At 38.9% G+C, this 20,954-nt stretch overlaps 1 protein-coding gene across 1 annotated transcript in view; it reads left to right on the top strand.

Annotated features, from left to right (window-relative positions):
* The window catches only part of LGR4 (leucine rich repeat containing G protein-coupled receptor 4), a 100,434-nt gene that overhangs the window by 68,510 nt on the left and 10,970 nt on the right, over positions 1-20,954 (top strand). The window contains exons 3-11 of the mRNA XM_043481155.1: positions 3,785-3,856; positions 5,358-5,429; positions 13,022-13,237; positions 14,145-14,216; positions 16,031-16,099; positions 17,195-17,266; positions 17,448-17,519; positions 17,843-17,911; positions 20,722-20,793. Of these exons, the coding sequence (XP_043337090.1) occupies positions 3,785-3,856; positions 5,358-5,429; positions 13,022-13,237; positions 14,145-14,216; positions 16,031-16,099; positions 17,195-17,266; positions 17,448-17,519; positions 17,843-17,911; positions 20,722-20,793 (786 nt within the window). The remainder of the gene's footprint in view (positions 1-3,784; positions 3,857-5,357; positions 5,430-13,021; positions 13,238-14,144; positions 14,217-16,030; positions 16,100-17,194; positions 17,267-17,447; positions 17,520-17,842; positions 17,912-20,721; positions 20,794-20,954) is intronic.

Here is a 20,954-nt window from a genome sequence, read left to right as displayed (position 1 = left end):
TATTAACTCGCCCAGGTCCACTGTGTTTCACCTCTGGGAATTATTTCCCAACTTCTTGGTGACACACCAGAGGCATCGAATTGCCGAAGCACGCAGATAAGCCTCGGAGCCAGCCAGGCGAGAGAGAACTGGAATGCTGGGCCCTCTGCTTACCCGCTGTGTGACTTCTGCCGAGTCACCTAACCTCTCAGGGACCCAGAGAAGTAGGGCCCTGTCCGGAGAAGATTGAAAGACAAGAATGTAAACCACCTAACTACTGTGGGCACAGGACATAGTAGGCTTTTCCTTCCAGAGTTTGGGACTTTGTCCCTAACCCTGTTCTTTATTCACTTTGGTCTCTCCTGGGTGTGAGTTTTTGGACATGAGGCATCCATAGGGTCTACTATAAGAAATACTAGGGGCAAAAAAGAAGTACTGGCTTTGTAAAATAAGCAAAATGTAAAGAGACTTGGGAGGGAACAGTTGCTGAAGCTGCAGAGGCTTTATTAAGCTGCTGTGTTTATTATTCATTAACCCAGCTGCTTGGTAAACATGGGTAGATGCATTCCCGAAGGCTCTACTTGATCTGTTTACTCTTGTAAGGAACCAAGCAATCAGAGTAGTGTGAGGAGCCTGCTTTTAGAGGTTAGGCTCCTTTAGTTTTCCCAGGGTTTATAAAGAGGCAGATCGTTGGGGAAGGGAAGCACATATTTTGGCTGTTGTGGTTCAGCACTCTTTTCTGTGGACAAGTAAAGGTAATCACACTTTGTAAAAACCCTCTTTTCAATACAATAGACCGAACTCCTCAAGGAAAGCCAATAGATAGGGGAACATTCAAAACCAATATTAGAGATAAAATTCTATGACAGCCTTGGTCTGTTTACAGAGTGTGTTTTTTGGTGGATTCAGCTTTTTAAAGCTGATCTTTCAGATAATGGTTACTTGCCACCCTGGGGACATGGAATCTGTTCTCCCTTCTAGTCCATATGGTCCAATTCGATCTTATAAAGTGTGACCTTTTGAACACTGCCTTACAGCCCTGAGGATTATCAGTTGAATGTAATGCGTGAGTCTGGGGTATAGAAAGCCTGCCCCCCCACCCGCCCCCAGAGGGCTTGTCCTAAGCCTGCACTCAGGTAGACTCTGGGATACTGTCTGTTTTCAGGGAGGACATGCTGAGAATGCAGTTTCTGACTATTGGGTTGACACACTTGTGGGTGGCGACAGAATTGTGAAATGCAAGACCTGTTCTTGGAAGCTTTTGTATTTGGCCTATAAGACTAACGCGCTAGAAACAATGAGTAGAAGACAGCCTGTTTAATGACCACACAAGGCTTGTTTATGGTAAGAACTGAAGTTTTTGAGGGAAGTTACACAGGTGGTGCTAGTGGTAAAGAACCCACCTGTCAATGCAAGAGACACGAGACGCAGGATTTGGTCTCGGGGTCAGGAAGATCCCCTGGAGAAGGGAAGGGCTACCACTCCAATATTCTTGCCTGGAGAATTCCATGGACAGAAGAGCCTGAAGGGCTACAGTCCACGGAGTCGCAAAGAGTTGGACACAACTGAGCAACTCGGCACCACTCACACTGGAGTCAGGAATTTAAGGGGTGAAGGTTAGGTCATGAGGTGAAGCATTTTAGGTCATGAGGTAAAGCATTTAAAGATACAGTGGTGAAGCTGGCTAGTTCAGAACTCAGACCGTTTGCTGGGGAGGGGTGGTTTTATTTTTTAAACATTTATTTATTTGGCTGCATTGGGTCTTAGCTGTGGCATGTGGGATCTTAGTTTCCCAACCAGGGATCGAACCTGTGTCCCCTGCATTGGAAGGCAGATTCTCAACTACTGGACCACCAGGGAAGTCTCCAGGAATAGTTTTAAATATAAGCATTGAAAAATCTTAACAGCATCTTCTCCAGTCCTTTTCACCTGAGAGTTGAAAGGCCATGAGGCTGATGGTCTGCAGTAAACTATTGTGAGCCTGGATTGAGGGTTGCCCTTGAAGGGCATGCAGTTTAGAGCTTAGGTGCTAGGGTGCCTTGTGAGAAACTATGCAGGATGAGACAGCTTCCTAGGGAGGATTTAGTTGAGGAGCATGAACTTTGTGTTCAAACTGTAGCACTGCCTGGGAACTTGGCATGGTTGTCCTTGCCATTGAAGAAATAATTCTACACACTCACTTTTTGGGTTTCTGAGTCCTCTTTCACTTTCCCACTCCCCCCAACACACGCACATCTTCCATCCCAATTACTGTGTTAGTACTAAGAAACGATCAAGTGTTATCCTTTCCAGGGCTATTTGTATTTTAACTGGGACGAAAATTTCAAGAGAGAATATTGCATCTAAAAAATAGTTTCACATCTGTGTGACTTCAAGGTTACGAAGGGTAAAAGAGCCATCTTTATGTCCTAGAATCGGGGTGTCTGAGAGCAAATTGATGTGGGGAGAACCTGAAGTCTAAGAAGAGGATGTCATCTCCCTGGGGCTGAATAGCACTTGTTTGTTAATCAGTGAATGAATTGCTGACTAAGGCTCAGGGTTAGGGGGGGCACTGTGTTTACAGAAAGAAGAGAAAAGACAATAGAAATAGACCCCGTCAAGGAGAAAATAATATGATTTGATGACTGTGATCCCAAGATGTGAAGGGGAGAGCATTTAAAAAAAAAAAAATCATACATATAAAATCTCATTGCTTGGGAGAGTCCCCCTGATGGAACCAGGAAATTGGAAAAGTCCTATGTTTAATCATCTGGGCACACAACTATCTTTTTTTTTTAATTTATTTTTTTACAACTATCATTTTTAAGTCAGTACAGCTGACCCTTGAATGGCATGAGTAAATCTACTGATAACTTATAGTCACCCCCACCCCTTATCCAAGGTTCCTCCACATCCAAGGATTCTACCAACCATGGGCTATGAGGGACAGTAGTATGTACTATTGGAAAAGAAATGCATGGATGGGGACCCATGCAGTTCAGACCTGCTGGTTTTCAAGGGTCAGCTGTACTTAAATCTGCTTCCAATTCACCTGTTTATAAGTTACTCATGTGAGTTGCTGTCCTGCTTTCTGCTTCTCCCTGAAGTTTTCTGTCCAACTTTTCCTCCCATGTCTGAGTATCTGGGAACATGGCAGAAAAAGTGAGGCTCAGTCTGAATTGTGGGGCTCAGTCTGAATTGTGTGCGCCTTTCTTACCAAAGGACTCAAGGAACTCTTATCCTTCTCTTACTTCACTCTTAACTCGCAGTTAAATTTGTCACTTTGAAATTTCCTTAGGAAAAAATTTATTAGTTTTTTAAAATATGCTTTTGTTTGGAAAGCTTAGAGTGACTTTCAGTTTTTGCTTCTCTTTTGCATGGAATATGCTGCCCTTGGTTATGGAGAGGTAACAGGATGCCTCCCGAAGGCATTCATTCCTCCTTGCTCTGATGGTATAAAGCTCCTGTCTGCTGCATACCAGGGGTCTGTGTTTGTGAGGCACTTGGAAAACACTGCAAGCTGCAGAGAGTGACGACGAATAGCAAACTTAATTTGGTCTAATATGTTTTGGCTTGCTTGACCTCACCAGAATAAAAATGTGCCTGTTTAAATTATTGTATTGGAGTTAAAAAAAAAATTCTAGAGGCATTTATCTCGTTGGAAGAACCTTGGGATCGCTTTAGCAAAGGTTTAAGTCCATGTTTAATGTCAGTTAGGTTTGAAAGATGTTTAATGTACAGCTTCAGTAGCAGATTAGGTTATTGTGAGTTGTGAATTTTAAGAATCTGAGTTACTATTTTTCTCTTGCTACTTTTTTTTTTCTAGACGATTGGCTGGCAACGACCTTTCTTTTATCCACCCAAAGGCCTTGTCGGGGTTGAAAGAACTCAAAGTTCTGTAAGTAATGCAATTTTAGAGTTTCACAGCTGGCTGTGTATTTTCTTTCTGCGTAGTCAACATGCTTGGAGCTAGGTTAAGCACAGTTTCTTTAGGTTCAGGATTAAAAGATTTAAGGAGAGGCCAATGGGTAGTGTGGGAGGCTAGAGGGTGATTTAGGCAAACTTGGGTCTAGATAACAGAAGTTAACGTCTAAATAATAGGTATTCTGACCTCCGGTGCATTACAGTTGAATGTTAGGCTTTATGTGTAGCTAAAGCATTGAATCAAAATCATATTTAAACTTCACTGGCAAGCTTTGTTTCAACTTCTCTCCACCCCCCGCCATTGTTTCTACTTTTGTTATATTAATAGCTATAAGAATTTTGAATTTGATGACCCTAAAGGCAAAAAGGCTTACAAGAGCTCCAAATGGTAAAAATCGTTTTAGAACTAAAGGAAATTGAGGTGCCTATGATTTACATAGCCTGTGAGGGATCAGGAAATACACTCCTGGCAGTGGGCAGGAGCTTGGAGATTGGCAGATTGGAGAGCGGGTGAACCGACTACCAGCCCCATTTTGCTGCTACCTCTCTGGATAAGCATCTGTAAGTCACTCAACCTCTCTGGTTCAGTGAGTTAGATGGGCCTTTTTCCATTCCATTCCGTGGTGGTGATTCTAATCAGGTAGTCATTTTATTAATGTGACCAGGAAGGGCATTAGGCAAAAATAGTAAAGACTTCATTTTCATTACCGATCTATACCTCCATTCTCCAGGTTGGCGATAATTAGATAATCAAAGCTTTAGTTCTGCTTCAGCCCTGTATTCACTGAGGACATGGCCACTGTTCATAAGAGTTCAGAATCTGCTGTCCTCTTTGCAGGATTGTTGTTTTCTAATGTCCATGTTTCTGGACTCTGCTTTCTTCCAGATGCTTTTTTCTGGAATAACGCTTTATTCCAGGCAGTAGGGATTCTAGTGGGTTTGCTTGCTCTGTTGTTGTTTAGTCACTAAGTCCTGTCCAACTCTTTTGCAACCCTGTGAACTGTAGCACCAGGCTCCGCTGTCCATGATTTCCCAAGCAAAATACTAGAGTGGGTTGCCATTTCCTTCTCCAGGGGATCTCCCTGACCCAAACCCACTTCTCCTGCATTGCAAGTGGATTCTTTACCACTGAGCCACCAGGAAAGTCCTTACCTCCCAGTTAACCTGTTATATGTCCCAGTTAACACTCAGTGATGAATATTAATTAGGGTGTCTTAATTTCCAAGAAAGAGTGACAAAACAATCCCAGATGATCCAGCAGGTCTGTGTTAGGAGATGGCTTGAGACAGCAGTCTATTATATTTCTGGCTTTAACAACAAATGCTTCTTACTCTTTGGCAATTTTCTTATCTTAGATGCGTTCCACCTTGACTCCTGGAAAGATTTTTTTTTTTTTTAAAGAAATGGTTTTAAATTCTTCTAAGAAAAAATGGTCACAATTGCTTCTTATTCACTAACCCAAGTTTTCCTTCCAGAACCCTCCAGAACAACCAGTTGAAAACAGTACCCAGTGAAGCCATTCGAGGACTGAGCGCTTTGCAGTCTTTGTAAGTAAACTTTTTTGTTTTCTGCATCCTTGCATCGTTAGGAGATCACTGGCTGCTAAATATGTAAAGAACTGGAATCCTAGAGAAAGAAGAGATGTACCCTCTCATTTGGGATAAAAATGGGAATGACTGGTTGCTGTTACTGAAATGTCCTTTGAAATATCCTATCATCTCCAAGGCTGGGAGAAAGCTACAAGGTTGCATGTGGCAGGTTATTACACTCTCTTTGGAGTCAGGGTTATGTGTGTACTGAAGTCCTGGAGTTTTGTGCCATGACACTGAAGAAACAGCCACAGAGAGGTTTCTCTTTCCGGTGGTAATGATCATTAGAGCACAGTGATTATAGATCTTTATCTGTGGACCTTGAACACGTGTAAGGGAGGGCAGTTTAATTGCCTGTGTGTCTTCTTGCTTTTTTTTTTTTTTCTGAGGCAAAGTTGGCTTGATGTGGAATATTCAAGATTTCAGCTCTTCAACAACAAGGTCCTGCCATATAGCATAGGGAATTATATTCAATATGCTATAATAAACCGTGCATGCTAAGTTGCTTCAGTAGTGTCCAACTGTTTGTAACCCCATGGACCATAGTCCACCAGGCTCCTCTATCCATGGAATTCTCCAGGCAAGAATACTGGAGTGGGTTGCCATTTCCTCCTCCAGGGGATCTTCCTGACCCAGGGACTAGATTTTAGAAAAGATTGAGAAGCACTGAACTGAACTAACCCGCATCTCTTACATTTCCTGCATTGGCTGATGGGTTCTTTACCACTAGCGCCACCTGGGAAGCCTAATGGAAAAATATATGAAATGTATATGAATATGAAATATACGTATATATAACTGAATCACCTTTTTGTATACCAGAAGGTAGCACAACATTGTAAATCAGTCATACTTCATTAAAAAGTATTGACTTCCCTGGTGACTCAGATGGTAAAGCGTCTGTCTACAATGTGGGAGACCTGGGTTTGATCCCTGGGTTGGGAAGATCCCCTGGAGAAGGAAATGGCAGCCCACTCCAGTAGTCTTGCCTGGAAAAATCCCATGGACGGAGGAGTCTGGTGGGGTATATAGTCCATGGGGTCACAAAGAGTCGGACACAACTGAGCGACTCCACCACTTTTCAATAAAAAAAAGATTTCAGCTCTTGGTTTTAACCATGAAAATAGCCACTATTTTCAAAAGCTTTTTCATGTAGCACTTCACTTTATTCTTGTTTGCATTGTTTCACATATAAATGTACGTGTGTGTGTATATGAACCTGGAGAATGGGAGTCATTGACTCTGGTTTGGGTATGCATACCCCAGTTCTTGCTAGAGGCGGGGATCAGGTAAGCAGCAGTAGTATCACGGACCTGTGCAAACCCACAGAAGAGTCTAAAGAAACAACCATATTTATGTTAAATAGACAAATATTTATTCATAACTAGAATGCATTCATAACTAGAATGTTGTGGACTAGTGTCCAGCCTCCTCATTCCTGACTTAAAAGATCTAGTTTCTCTGTCTTCAGTGACTAGATTTTAGAAGAGATTGAGAAGCATCGAACTGAAGCATGTGGTTATTGTAGTCTTTTCCCAAGATTAAGAGAAGCTCTTCACGTATTTATCTGTCAGAATATTTATATTGCTCTCAAAAGGAATTCAGATAAGTTCAGATTAATTAGAATTCTGGAACAGGCCTGTCTGGTTTTGAATCCCCACTCTTGCCACTTGTTAGCTGTGTGATGTTGGACAGGTTATTTAAAATTCTCTGTGAGTCGTTTGCTTATTACCTACCATGTACTTTCATGCGTGAAAAGCACTTTCAACAATATATGACCTGTAGTAAGTTGCTCAATAAACATTTGTAGAATCTATTAATAGTAATCATGGTGATGACTGTTTCATCTGTTCTTTCGATTGCTAGATTACCCAACTTGCCTACCTAGGTGAAGGAATCCTCTGAAAGTAATGAAGAAGTATTCTTTATAACAAGCAATTTCATTGTTTCTTATTCTACTACAGTAATGAACACAAATTTGCATTGCTTCAGTTCATGTCCTAATACTAAATACAGTGGGACTAAGGCCTAGTTTCTCGAAGTGTGGCACTTGGACCACCCACAACAGAATCACTAGGGGGATATAGCTAGAATACAGATTCTTGGGCCCTATCCCAGGAGTCACGATATTGGGTCTCTAAAGGTAGGATCCAAGAAGCTGTATTTTAAAAAATTTATCCTGATCATCCTTGTGTATACAGAAGTTCTGAGAATCACTAAGTGAAAAACTGGAGTAGAGACCTTACTTAGGTGTTCTGGGCTATAAAATTAGGTTGTCACCACATCACATATTTGTAGACTAATCTATCCCATAGGTTTTTAAATTGCCCTTTGAAATAACTATGAATGTAAGCATTAGTAGAAATGCAAGTGAGCTAGGGAAGACTTAGGTGAAAATGATTGACCGGCTCGTCCCCTCCACTGGCTAATATAAAATAATTTTTAACTGAACCAAAAGCATATCACTGGAAATTGTACATTATAGATTACCTTTGACTTTAGGTATTTTGATAGTTAATGGGCAGTGAATGTAAAAATGAAAATATATACTAATAAAGCATAACGTATGCTATAAAGGCCAAACTTTAAAATATATCTAATATCATAAAAAAGTATCTGGGGTACTGACCATTTAAGTTTTGGTTTCAATATAAATTTATTGAGGGTAGAAATTTGTTAAGTAGCTCATTTCACCCATATGCTAAGTTATGGAATATAAGAATTTGTCATAACTAATTGAATAGGATTCTGAATAGATCTTTTAGTGAACAGATTGGAGTGAGTTCCTTTAAAGAACGTGACTTCACTGCCTCCACACCATTTCTAACCTCAGACAGAAGTATACAGAGAGAGCCATCTCACCTCCCTTGGATCTGAATTCATTAGACATTTTAAATAGTTCTCATTTTCTCTTGCTTCTTCAGAATTGGTTTTCCTTCAGAACCTTCATACAGAATTGTTCTTATTTCCCAAGACTTAATGATCAAAATATTCAATCCTTTTGTCTAGCTGGAAGGCTGAAAAAGAAAAGGCTAAAATCTTTGAATGTTAGAAAAACTACCAAGAAAATATGCAAATAGATTTTTTTTTCCTGATTTGTCGTCCGTAAGTGCATTAAAATATACATGACATTTTTGGTAATTTAGATGGTTTAAAGCATTTTTCACAGAAATTGTAGGTTTTTCCCTCTAAAAGTAATGTTTTAAACCAAGCATACTGTGCTCATCACCACTAAGTGCATTGCATAGTTTAAATTATGTCCAAAATTGGGATGGGAGGTTGGGGTAAGGAGAGGAGTTAAACTATTTTTTTTAATAAAGACACTGGGGCTTTTTTTTTTTTTTTTTTTAAATTCATAGCATATCAGAAATACAAGGAGCTATATGTCAGGGCTGTTTTATTTAAGAAGGAAACATTCATGGGTTTGTTAGCATAGTGGGTGTAGTGGTCAAGTTAGATACAATTGAAATTCTGTCCTGGTGTAAAACAGTCTTATCAGCACTTGAGTCAGTTTGAAAATCTGATCTTCAGACCTGAATTACATGAAAGATTTCCTTATGGTTTTGAAATAGTGCTTAGAAGGAGCAAAGTTCATTAGGGCTTGAAATTGACCAGAAGTGGTTTGATTCAAGTGGGTGATGATGGCTGTAAAAGCTGAAAGTGAATTGTAGATATTAATGAAAAGCTCACCTAACAGCCCTCCATGAAGCCATGAAAATGGCTAAAGCATTGCCTGAGTAGGATATTTAAATGACAAGCCAGAATTTGTTCCGCTAGAATTTAGAAAAATTTTTTCTTTACAGTCATTCTCACTTATATTAACTATTAAAAGATTTCAATGACTAAATTTCCTAGGTTTTCTACCATAACAAAAGTTCTTAAATATTTTAAACTGGTAACAGAATATAATACTTTAATGTTTATATTATTGGTAAATGAGGAGTAGAGAGAAAAAGGGGGAGCTTTTGATTATATAGAACACGTATATGTTTATGGTAGCATAGACATTCATCAGAAAATACACATAGAATTGTTACTGTCATTTCATTTAAGGCAAGAGAAAAAAACTATGTGAGTCTCAGTAAAATATAAAACAGACTTTTGAGAATAGGGAATAGAAGCTCATTTTAAAGACAAAAATAGTAAGGGAATTCAGTCAATACATTGTTAACTGTTTAACAATTGAAGTGCACTTAAATAAAGTAATAGTTATCTTGTCAAATGGAGTTGAAATGGTAAAATAACTTAAGCTACATAATCTCTTCACTTTGTGAGACAGCTAATGCTATTTACTGCCACTATTGAAAAAATTAGGTTTTTTTTTTTGGTCTATTAATTATGATGAATTTTAATAGCGTAGATCATTGGTACAAATGCACGCTTTTCTAAGACCATTTCTCTGAGAAACATTGATCTTGGTGTAAGTGCAAATTCATTATATTTCTGGGTGTGCCACCAACACCCATGTGAATTGAGGCATAAGGATTAACCATTGAGTCACCCCAAATCCCTTTTTCTCATTAACTTTTTATTTAAGGTTTCCATTTCCCAAAGTTCTTCCTTTTGATCTCTTATGGCTGACTTTATAATTTGGGGAAATTTTTAACAGAGGAAATTGTGTCTGTGCATTTATTGTTTATAGTTGCTTTGCATAGAAGGTAGTTTCATTACTGTTCTTAGCTCAAAACTCACCTAGTTATCTTGCTCAGTGAAGACCACCCCTTTTCTTTGGTGGGGTGTGGCACAGAATTTGGTGGGAGCCTAAGTGGTGTGTGTAACACTGGACTTTTATTTATAAGGCCTGGACAACTTTTCTTATAGTGTTTTTCCACATCTTTTTTCCTTCCAGTTTTATTGAGATATAATTGACATACAGCACTGTATAATTTTAAAGTGTACAGCATAATGATTTGACTTAACATACATCTTATGGAAAACTCAGAGTCAACTTTTGGCCAACCCAATAATACCCCAGTAAGTTTAGTGAAAATCCATCATCTCGTATAGATACTTGAAATAGAAAAAATGTTTTTTCCTTGTGATGAGAACTCTTAGGATTTGCCATCTTGACAACTTTCATATATAACATACAACAGGGTTAATTATGTTTATTGTGTTGTACATTTCATCCCTAGTAGTTATTTTGCTTAACACTTACAGAGAGGACTTAATGCCAATGGAGTGTTGTATGTGTGGGGAGCATTGCTCATTATTTTCGTGAATGTTAATGAATATTATCTCATTATTACAACATAAACAGTTTACACTTTTAAACTATTACGATGCTGAGAAACCGGGGAGGGATCTCAATTTGTGCTTAAAATATAATCCAAACTCCTCACCTGGCCTCCAGGGGTCTGCGTCATCTGGCCCTCATTTGCATCCCATCTGGGTCTCCCTGGTCCCGCCACTCTCTTCCTGCTGTGTTCTAGTCACTAGAACCTTCTGGGAGTTGCTGGGACCACACCAGCTGGTTTCTGCTACTGAGTCTCTGCCCTCACTGTTTGCATTGCCTCAAACACTCCTTGCCCACCTTTCTTGACCCCTTGGTCTGAATCTGTTTATGGTACCTTCTTAGAGATGCTTTTCCTATTCAATACAATCAATACAATCAGAAGCTGCCCTCCCCTGCAGCCCCTGCTAATCCTTATCTCAGTACCCTGTTTATTTACTTCATAACACTTTGTAAGCACTTTGTAATCATTTTTCAGTGTGTTAATTATATTATATAATCTTCCTCATGCATGCACCATTTTTACTTTTTTGCGCCTAACAAGATGCTCAGTTTACATGTGTTGAATGAATTGCAGACAAATTAGCTACAAGGAGAATTTAATTGCATGATTTAGTGACATTATATGGTTAATTATATGGTTGTATTTCAGTTCCACCTTATTTATAGAAAATGTACAGATGTCTGAATGTGAAATAAATGTCCTTAATTCCCCTCCACCCAAAATATATATCTCTCTCCCTAAATAGAAGTACCTTGAGTCTGTGAAATGTGTGCATCTGTGATTGTGTGTGTGTGTGTGTATGTGTGAATGTGTGTGTTTGAACACACTGCTGTCTACTCAGTAAAGTGGATCTGCTAAGCAATTCTGTAGCCAGTACTTTACCAGTCTATTACATAAAGGATGCCTGTCTCTTCTCAAGGGTAGGTTCTAGAAACTCCATGGAATAAACAAGCCTAAAACTCTTTGTTTCTAAGTGGATTCTTAAGGCAGCTGCTCAGTTTCTGGAGCTCTCCCCTTTATAGTGCTCTTCCAGTTATCTTGACTACCAAAAAGGAAGCTTCCATCAGATCCTCACCAGGACCAAGGGTCTTTGACCTCGACCAGTCTGCCTTTGGGAAGGAGTCTGCATCTGGGTCTGGGGCACTTAGTTGGGAGCAGGGGCTCAGCACTCACATGGAGGAGAAGGGACAATTATGGCAGGATCCGAACCTAGAGCTGCATAGAGAAACTGGAAGCATGAAAACCACTCTGAAGTCAGAACTTCCTGAACTTGAAAGCTGCCAAAGTTGATTTAGTCAAAAACAGGCTGCCATTTTGACCTTGCACCCATTTTGTGTGTGTGTGTGTGTGTGTTCACTAATTTTCACCAAGAGGTCTAAGCCTCTAAGACATGGATTTAAGTAGTGAAGATATATCAACAAGGGATTTGTGAAAAAAATTGAGATTTGCCCAGGGCATGCAGTTCCTCAACATATTAATTACTAGCTTATCTTTGTGTTTAAAAGCAGTTATTCCAACAATTATGCCTGATTGCATCAACACTAACACTTAGGACTAGTTTTCTCAGATTTTCAGATGGGAATTTAACTTTTAAAAATGAGTAATCCTACTAGTAAAGTGTCCTTAGTTCCAAAATTTTGGGAAAAATTGAAGTGACTCAAAAGCCACAAGCACAATAAGGATTGTTGAGAATCTAATGAAATTGTTTGTTGATACAGAAAAAAAACTTTTTAAAATTATGTTCTTTTTCCCCTTTGGTACCAAGTCAGAATAGCAATTTAATTTAATATCAAATATTTTATTTGTAAGTAAAGTAGTTTATTTGCTCAGCCTAGTTTCGTTCTTGTTTTTCTGTATTTTTGATAAAGTGTCTTCTGTAACATAAAATTCAAGCTTGAGATTTATGGTTCCTTTCTTTTTCTTTTTCTGAGAATTGCAATTTAAGTTTTATTTGGGGCAAAATGAGGACTGCAGCCCCTAAGACAGCACCTTGAGATATATATATATATATATATATATTACATATAATATATATATATATGCATGTCTTTCTTTCATACAATTATGCTTAGCCAAAAATTCAGATTTTTACACATCTCTTTATTATGAAGGAAGGGAAACAACTGACTCTCACATCCCGGTCTTAGAAACATTAGATTTGGGAAGAACTTCTAGTAAAATGAAAGAAATCAAGAATGCGGTGGCTATGGTCATTTTTGTAACTTATTTTTTTTGGAACTCTGAGTGGTTGTGTGACTTGGCTTGACTCATTCCACTAGAATCGTTGCTGAAGGCGGTTGTTGTTTCTGTCAGGCGTTTGGATGCCAACCATATCACCTCGGTGCCCGAGGACAGCTTTGAGGGGCTCGCTCAGTTGCGGCATCTGTGGCTGGATGACAACAGCTTGACGGAGGTACCAGTGCGTCCGCTCAGCAACCTGCCCACCCTGCAGGCGCTGACCTTGGCACTCAACAAGATCTCCAGCATCCCCGACTTTGCCTTTACCAACCTGTCCAGCCTGGTGGTTCTGTAAGTATCTACCCTTTTTAACACCATATATTTGTGTTAAATTGGGGGCAGAAGCAGAGTTCTTGTGGAAAATTGTTTTGAAAGAACCTCACTGAATTGTGTTCTTGGAGAGTTGGTGTTTGGGGAAGCTGCCTTTTTTACAAAATTACATGTGCTGGCTTTTTAAAATACAGATCAGGATAATTTAAAAATGAATGGCTGATGAGAACAGTTGAATCTCTCTAAGTTAAATGGCCATTTGTAGTCAGGAGAAGAAAGTGGGTCATGCAGCAAACCCTTGTATGGCTTTTTGTGTCCCAGCTGTGCAGTCAGTGATAAAAGAAGCAGAATTCTTTTGGAGACGCGCATAGAAAACAAGTTTCAGTGATATTTCATGTTTCTTTACCAACTTGTCTATTCAAGGAGTATGTGAGTCTCTGTTGTTTTTAATCTTCGAAAACTTGAACATAATTAAGTGGCATTTCTTGTAAAATCTGTTTCTAATTCTTCCTTATGAAGCTGACATTTGCCCCACCTCCTCATGGGAGAATTCATCAGAATTTCACTTCATATAATTAAAAGTGCATCAGAACTTTAGTTTTGGGTAACTTCTCAAGAATCTTCCATGTGTGTAACCTTTCTGCCCTAGAGCGATGTTTCTTTTCCATTGGCCTCCTGTGTTCAGTGAATCTGAGTTTGTATAGTGTTTATCAAGAGATATCTACTCAATGCTGTTTGTTTTCTATTAGTGTTGCAGTGTTTAGCTGCACCATTCCTTTAAGCACTACCAATTTAGACATCTAAACATGATATTAGTTGCTACTAGGTCATGAGAAAGTCATGCTTTTTTCTATAGACATCTTCATAACAATAAAATTAAAAGCCTGGGTCAACACTGTTTTGATGAACCTGATGCTTTTTTCCATAGGCATCTTCATAACAATAAAATTAAAAGCCTGGGTCAACACTGTTTTGATGGACTTGATAACCTGGAGACCTTGTAAGTTTATTTCTGCTTTGGATTATTACATTTGAGATGTTGATGGTGCAATTGGGCATTTCACTGCAGAAAAAAGTAATGGTCTTGAGTTCAGCTCATTATTAATTTGCTATAATAATTAATTTGTTTTAATGTACGACTAAAGTCTTGCCTTCAGCTAACACAGTCATGAAAGCTAATCTAGGTTTCTGGTTAAAAAGTTGCACAAGAATGAGCTTGATATTTCTTCCAAAAGGACATGGTAAAAACAGCTGAGTTTGCCAAGCTATATACCATTTCAGAAATTTTGGTTCTTTTATAATGTATGATAGACAGTTTTGGAACTTGGAACCTTATGAAATTGATTCTGGAAAAGCTGGTTTGTTTCTTTGTTTTCTCCATGATCTCAGCTGTCTTGCTAATTGTTAACAGTGGGCTTGAATACTGTCTCGACTTTTATCTGCTGAATGCAATAAAGGTTTCCATTTTGCTTAGGATACTTTTGTTGTTTCTGTTAGAGCATTTGGGAATTCTGGCTGTTTCAACTGTCCACTGTACCATGATATGAGCAAAAGACATGACGCAGCTGTGTGTAAACAAGACTAGGACCTTTATATTTGTTGTTTTGATTTTATTAGTGGCCTTTATTAGGAGATTTTTAGTATTTCCCATTGTGGTATAGTGAATGATTCAGAGAATGTCCCAGCTAGATGGTTAAGTAACACCTGATTGAAATGTTTAGGGTTTGTAATATCAGTATTTTGTTTAATTGACTTTTTGGTTAACTGTCAATCAATGAGAAGACTTAAAATCTTTTAGTACTTTATTAATTCACTTTCCTGTTTAAACCACTAAAGGATATAAACATCAGTGGATATTTGAAAGTGAAAGCTCTTGAAGAACTGATAAACCCAGTTCTTCTTTCCTAAGTATATAAATGCCAGTGGAAAAGAAGACTGGGCCAGCCTTTTGATCCTAAACTGTGTATATTATTCCAATTATATTAAAATTAAACATTTTCTTCCCAGTTGATTTTTTTAATTTACCACTTTTTTCTATGTAGTAAAGGAGAATAAAATAGGTCTCCAAGGAGCTGGGTGTTTGTTTATTTTCATTCTGAAATCAGTCGCTGATCATATGTGAACATTCTCTCTAGGTTAAATGAAATGAAAGTTTAAATACACTCAGAATTAAGATTTTTTAAAAGTACAGATCACTATGGCTATTCTCTCTCCTAATTAATGCAACTTTTTCAACAATTTTTAACGTACTTGAGTACTGTAGTTGTATGAACCCATCTTAGTCCTTCTCCTTATCCTGCTGATAGTAGGGCTGAGGTCAGTCAGCTACCCACCCTCATACCAGAATTTTACTCTAAACCTCAGTTTCAGGCTATTGTCATGTATAAATGGATAGTCAATACATTCTATTTTATGGAAAACTGCCATTCAGTTGATTTGTTTATTTAATGCACCAGTAATATGTGATTCTGAGAATTCTTTGAACTTTTAGAGTTGTTGACTTAAAGCATCATTATCCTTCAATTAAAAATAAGTTTAAAAAATAAAAAAGACACTAAAATCCTAATATTTTTATGGTAAATTAAGTGAAATAAAGTTGTAAAAAATGTTTAAAAGTGAAGAATTAAGATTCTTTTCTGTATTCAATATTTAAGAAAAAGTGTAAATTTAATTAAATGAAATGACAGTTGTTGGCAAAGAAAGATTACCATCCAGAGGAAGTGATTTAAAATATATATATTTATTTATATCAAATTGCCTTATAAATTGTGACCCCTCTTCAGTGTGCTTACATATTTTCCTAATTTTTTCTAGGGACTTGAACTATAATAATTTGGGGGAATTTCCTCAGGCTATTAAAGCTCTCCCCAGCCTAAAAGAGCTGTGAGTATTGCTTTCCTCTCTCTATGCCTTAATATCCCTAGAACTCACAATTTAGACAGTGAGATTTTAGAACATTGTTGTTCCATTGCATGTTCCATAATACACACACACACACATATAATGATACAGACTGGATTATGTCAGCTAACCTGGACAGTTTTGAGCATATATTACTGTGTAAGTCTGGATTCTAGTGAAACAAGCCATAACATATAGTCTCTGCTTTGTGGGAGCTGTGGTCTTGGTCCCATTGGGGAGGCTGACTATGTAAGACAGACAAAGAGTAGTCTCTAGGTGGAAATAAATGCTGAATGAATAGGATCAATAAATCACTCCAGAAAAAGACCTCATTGAGGCTTGGGGTCATTGGAAAAGACATCACCAAAGAGAAGGAATTTGACTGGACTTGAAAGAATGGAAATGTTTAGATAAATGAGAGATGAGGGGGCATTTTAGATGTTGGATTTGTCAAGGTCAGAGATAAGAATGCCCATGGTATAATTGAGATTGTGTGTCATCAGTTGATGGCTAATATTCCGAGATGCATTGCTTAAAAACTAAATGGAGGCAATGATGAGAGGGATTTTGAGGTTAGAGTACCTATGATTATTGCAGTCTAAAGTTCTTTGAGGATGAAGCAAGCTAAAAGTATATAAGAGAAAGAAAGTGAAGTCACTCAGTCGTGTCTGACTCTTTGCGACCCCGTGGACTGTAGCCCACCAGGCTCCTCTGTCCATGGGATTCTCCAGGCAAGAGTACTGGAGTGGGTTGCCATTTCCTTCTCCAGGGGATCTTCCCAACCCAGGGATCGAACGTGGGTCTCCCGCATTGCAGGCAGACGCTTTATCGTCTGAGCCACCAGGGAAGCAATAATAGGTTAAGCAGTGGGTTTAGAGAGAATTAGGTATGGTCCTGAGAAAGATGAGCTGGAATTAAAAGTTTGGTTTCATCACATTGTTGAAATTTTTATGTAGTTGTTAATGTAGTTGTTATTAGTTATATTTTATATACTACTGAATAGTAATAGATATTTGGGTTTTAACTTATTTCACAAGAGGATAAGCATTTCAAAATATTTTTCTTCTATCTTTGTAGGTTATTTCATAGTAATTCTATTTCTGTTATCCCTGATGGAGCATTTGATGGTAATCCACTCTTAAAAACTATGTAAGTAGTTTGAAATTTTCTTTTGATATGTAATCATGTAAAGCAGTGTCTGTATAAGGCCAAACATCTGGATGAAGAATGAAAATTCAGGCTGTTGGATATATTAACTTTGTGAACATAGATTTAGTGTTGAAGTGCTTGTGAACACATGGAAACTTTGTTTTTTTGGCTATTTTTACAGACATTTGTATGATAATCCTCTATCTTTTGTGGGGAACTCCGCATTTCACAATTTGTCTGAACTACATTCCTTGTAAGTATTATAGAAATTTAAAAACAACCTGAATATTTATACCATTGCTTTAATGGAAAACTAGAATTTATTATTATAACTCCAGAAAACAGTATCTTTTATTTTCTTTGCCTTGGGTGGAAATCCAAAAGACAGTTCCCCAAATTTACAGTGGTTCTTATTTATTCATGAACACCTGGTCAAAATGATCACATTTTCAGAAACTAATCTTCTTCTTAGGTATAGTGGTATTATAATTTTAAGCTGGCTCAAAAATAAGTTTAAAATATTATCTATGAAATTTCTTTATTTTAAATCACTTTTTCTCTCGCAATTTCTTAAAGAGTCATTCGTGGTGCAAGCATGGTGCAGCGGTTCCCCAACCTGACTGGAACTGTCCGTCTGGAGAGTTTGTAAGTGTGGCTCTTTGAAGCGAGCGTGTGTAAAGATAACACCACACTGGCCTGCTAGTAGGTTGCCAGTGCTTTTTGGTGATGATAATGAGTTAATGTTGATTCCTACATCCTTGCTTTGTGAATATCATGCATAGAGATGGAGGGTATTGGGTTTGGAATCAGTCAACTCAGGTAGAGTTTTGCCTAGTATGTGGAGGTAGAATCTGCAAAAGTCTCTGAGAATATAAGGCAGTAAGTAAGCACCAGATTAGAAGCAGTGCTTTAGGAGTTCAGAAGTGGAGTAGTCCATGTAAGCTATCAGAAAAGGCTTTATGGAAGAGGTGAAATGCTTCAAAATTGGATTTCACCAAGCTGGGTCTTTTTTTAGAAAAGCAAGCCTTAGTGAAATGGGGAATACTGAAAATTACTTGAGTATGGCATGCATACCATCACTTCATGGCAAATATATGGAAAAACAATGGAAACAGCGAGAGACTTTATTTTTGGGGGCTCCAAAATAACTGCAGATGGTGACTGCATCCATGAAATTAAAATATGCTTGCTCCTTGGAAGAAAAGCTATGATCAACCTAGACAGCATATTAAAAAGCAGAGACATTACTTTGTCAACAAAGGTCCATTGAGTCAAAGCTATGGTTTTTCCAGTAGTCATGTATGGATGTGAGAGTTGGACTATAAAGAAAATTGAGTGCTGAAGAATTGATGTTTTTGAACTGTGATGTTGGAGAAGACTCCTGAGAGTCCCTTGGACTGCAAGGAGATCAAACCAGTCAATCCTAAAAGAAATCCTGAATATTAATTGGAAGGACTGATGCTGAAGCTGAAACTCCAATACTTTGGCCACCTGATGCGAAGAACTGACTCATTGGGAAAGACCTTGATACTGGAAAAGAATGAAGGTGGGAGGAGAAGGGGATGACAGAAGATGAGATGGTTGGATGGCATCACTGACTCGATGGACATGAGTTTGAGCAAGCTCTGGGAGTTGGTGATGGACAGGGAAGCCTGGCGTGCTGCAGTCCATGGGGTCGCAAAGAGTTGGACACAACTGAGCAACTGAACTGAACTGATAGCCTGCGTGTGTGCTCAGTTGCTAAGTCATGTCCAGCTCTTTTGTAACTCCATGGACTATAGTCCACGAGGGTCCTCTGTCCATGGGATTTCTTGGGCAAGAATACTAGAGTGGGTTGCCATTTCCTTTTCCAGGGGATCTTTCCCACCCAGGGAATGAACCCGCATCTCCTTCATCTCCTGCCTTGGCAGGCAGATTCTCTACTACTGAGCCATCTAGGAAGCCTAAGTATGACATACAGATGATCAAATATAGCTAGACTTGTTTATAATAGTATGGGGAATGATATGGAGAAATTTGGAAAATTGTTGGGCTTTTAATTTTAAAATGACAAACCTTGAACACTGATTGTTTGGTTATGGCGGAGCTTCTCAATGGGTGGCCTATGACTAGTTTGCAGGTGGATGTAAGATCTTGATGACCTCAGCCCTCCAGAAGCCACGGGGGGTCTGACGTGGCTAGGGTCTCTGCCACAGGGACCACAAGTATGCTGCATAGGTTACAATTTTCATGTGTGCCAAAGTGTAAGAAAAGAAGTCAGGAAGCATTGAGCTAAGGAGTTTAAATTCAACTCTCAAGGCAGGTTGGAGATGTTAAAAATGTTGGATGAGGTGGTGTGAAGAGGGTAAGAAGAGAATACTAGAGCTAGAATAGTGAGGAGGCCATGGGAATACTCTACTTCGCTAAATGAGCACATTTAGCTATGAGAGTTCTGTGTCTTCAATCCATCCCTGGAATTCCTCCACGTGGCCTGAGATTCCTCCATTCCTGTCTGCATCATTTCACCCTTGATCTGCATAGTAGCAGTAAAAATGAAAAGGGTCAGATGCTGAGATCTATAGAAGAAGATAAAACAGAAACTGATGGTTGAGTGCAGATGGGGACATAGAAAGGGAGGATGGATTACTGGGCTGCCCCCCACAGGTCTTTAGGGCCTGCACTTGCCCAGCTTCAAGACTGAAGAAAGAGCCCAGTGTCAGCAATAGAGACATCAGTGGTTTAATGAATGGGGGGAGCTTACATGTCTGAAGCAGGATCCTGGAGCAACACCCCACCAGCGCCCAGCTGACAGGACATGATGCAGTTTTTGCTCCCCAGGGTGGTAGAGGGGAAGGGGAGATTACCAGTTATATTGATAGGAATAGACATCAGGTTGACTCATCCGTTACCAGGGAAACCAGCAGAGGGGCACGCCCTTCACTGTCCCAGGCCTGGGACAAGTATGTAGGAAGGCCAGTTATGTGAGTAGCGTGTAGGTGAAGCAGGTACTGGTTGGGCTGGGATGATATAGAGAGCAAGAGAGCAGCCATCTTGAGGGGCCTGATCATACAGGGATTAAAAGAAAATTTCAGAGTACTGAGTCAGGTTGATTGAAATAGTAGACAGAATCAAGATTTGGGGGTCAGGATAATAACTTAGTTTCAAATATTTTGGGTGTGAGGGGGTGACAGACTTGCAGGTGACCATGGTCAGCTATAACTATGGATTTGTTTTTTTCTGTTGAACCACATGAGAACTCAAGCTTATCCTCTGGACACTATGAACATCTTATCACAAAACTTTTCTGCATTAGAGGGTTCGTTCCTTTTCCCACTTTAGGGAGTAGTTAGGCAGTGGGGTACATAGACTATGGTCCATATGGAAATATGTGAACATGTACTTTTCTCTCTGAGAATAGCATTTTGTTTATCATCTCAACTTGAATCATTTCTTAGACAAACAATGTTTCTCCACAGGACCTTGACAGGTACGAAGATAAGCAGCATATCCAGTAATTTGTGCCAGGAACAGAAGAGACTTAGGACTTTGTAAGTTGGATTCCTCTTCCCATCTCCTGCTTTTCTTTTATGTATTTCACATAAGTTGAGTTTTGTTTTTAATAAACTGTTTTCATTGGGTGACATTATGGTGTAATTATTTCTTATTCATTCCCTTCATGGAAATGAGCAGGTGTTCTGGTATCCCCCTG

This window comes from Cervus canadensis, chromosome 11 (assembly GCF_019320065.1).
Source record: "Cervus canadensis isolate Bull #8, Minnesota chromosome 11, ASM1932006v1, whole genome shotgun sequence".
Lineage (NCBI taxonomy): Eukaryota > Metazoa > Chordata > Mammalia > Artiodactyla > Cervidae > Cervus > Cervus canadensis.
This window is presented reverse-complemented; position numbering and strand designations above follow the sequence as displayed.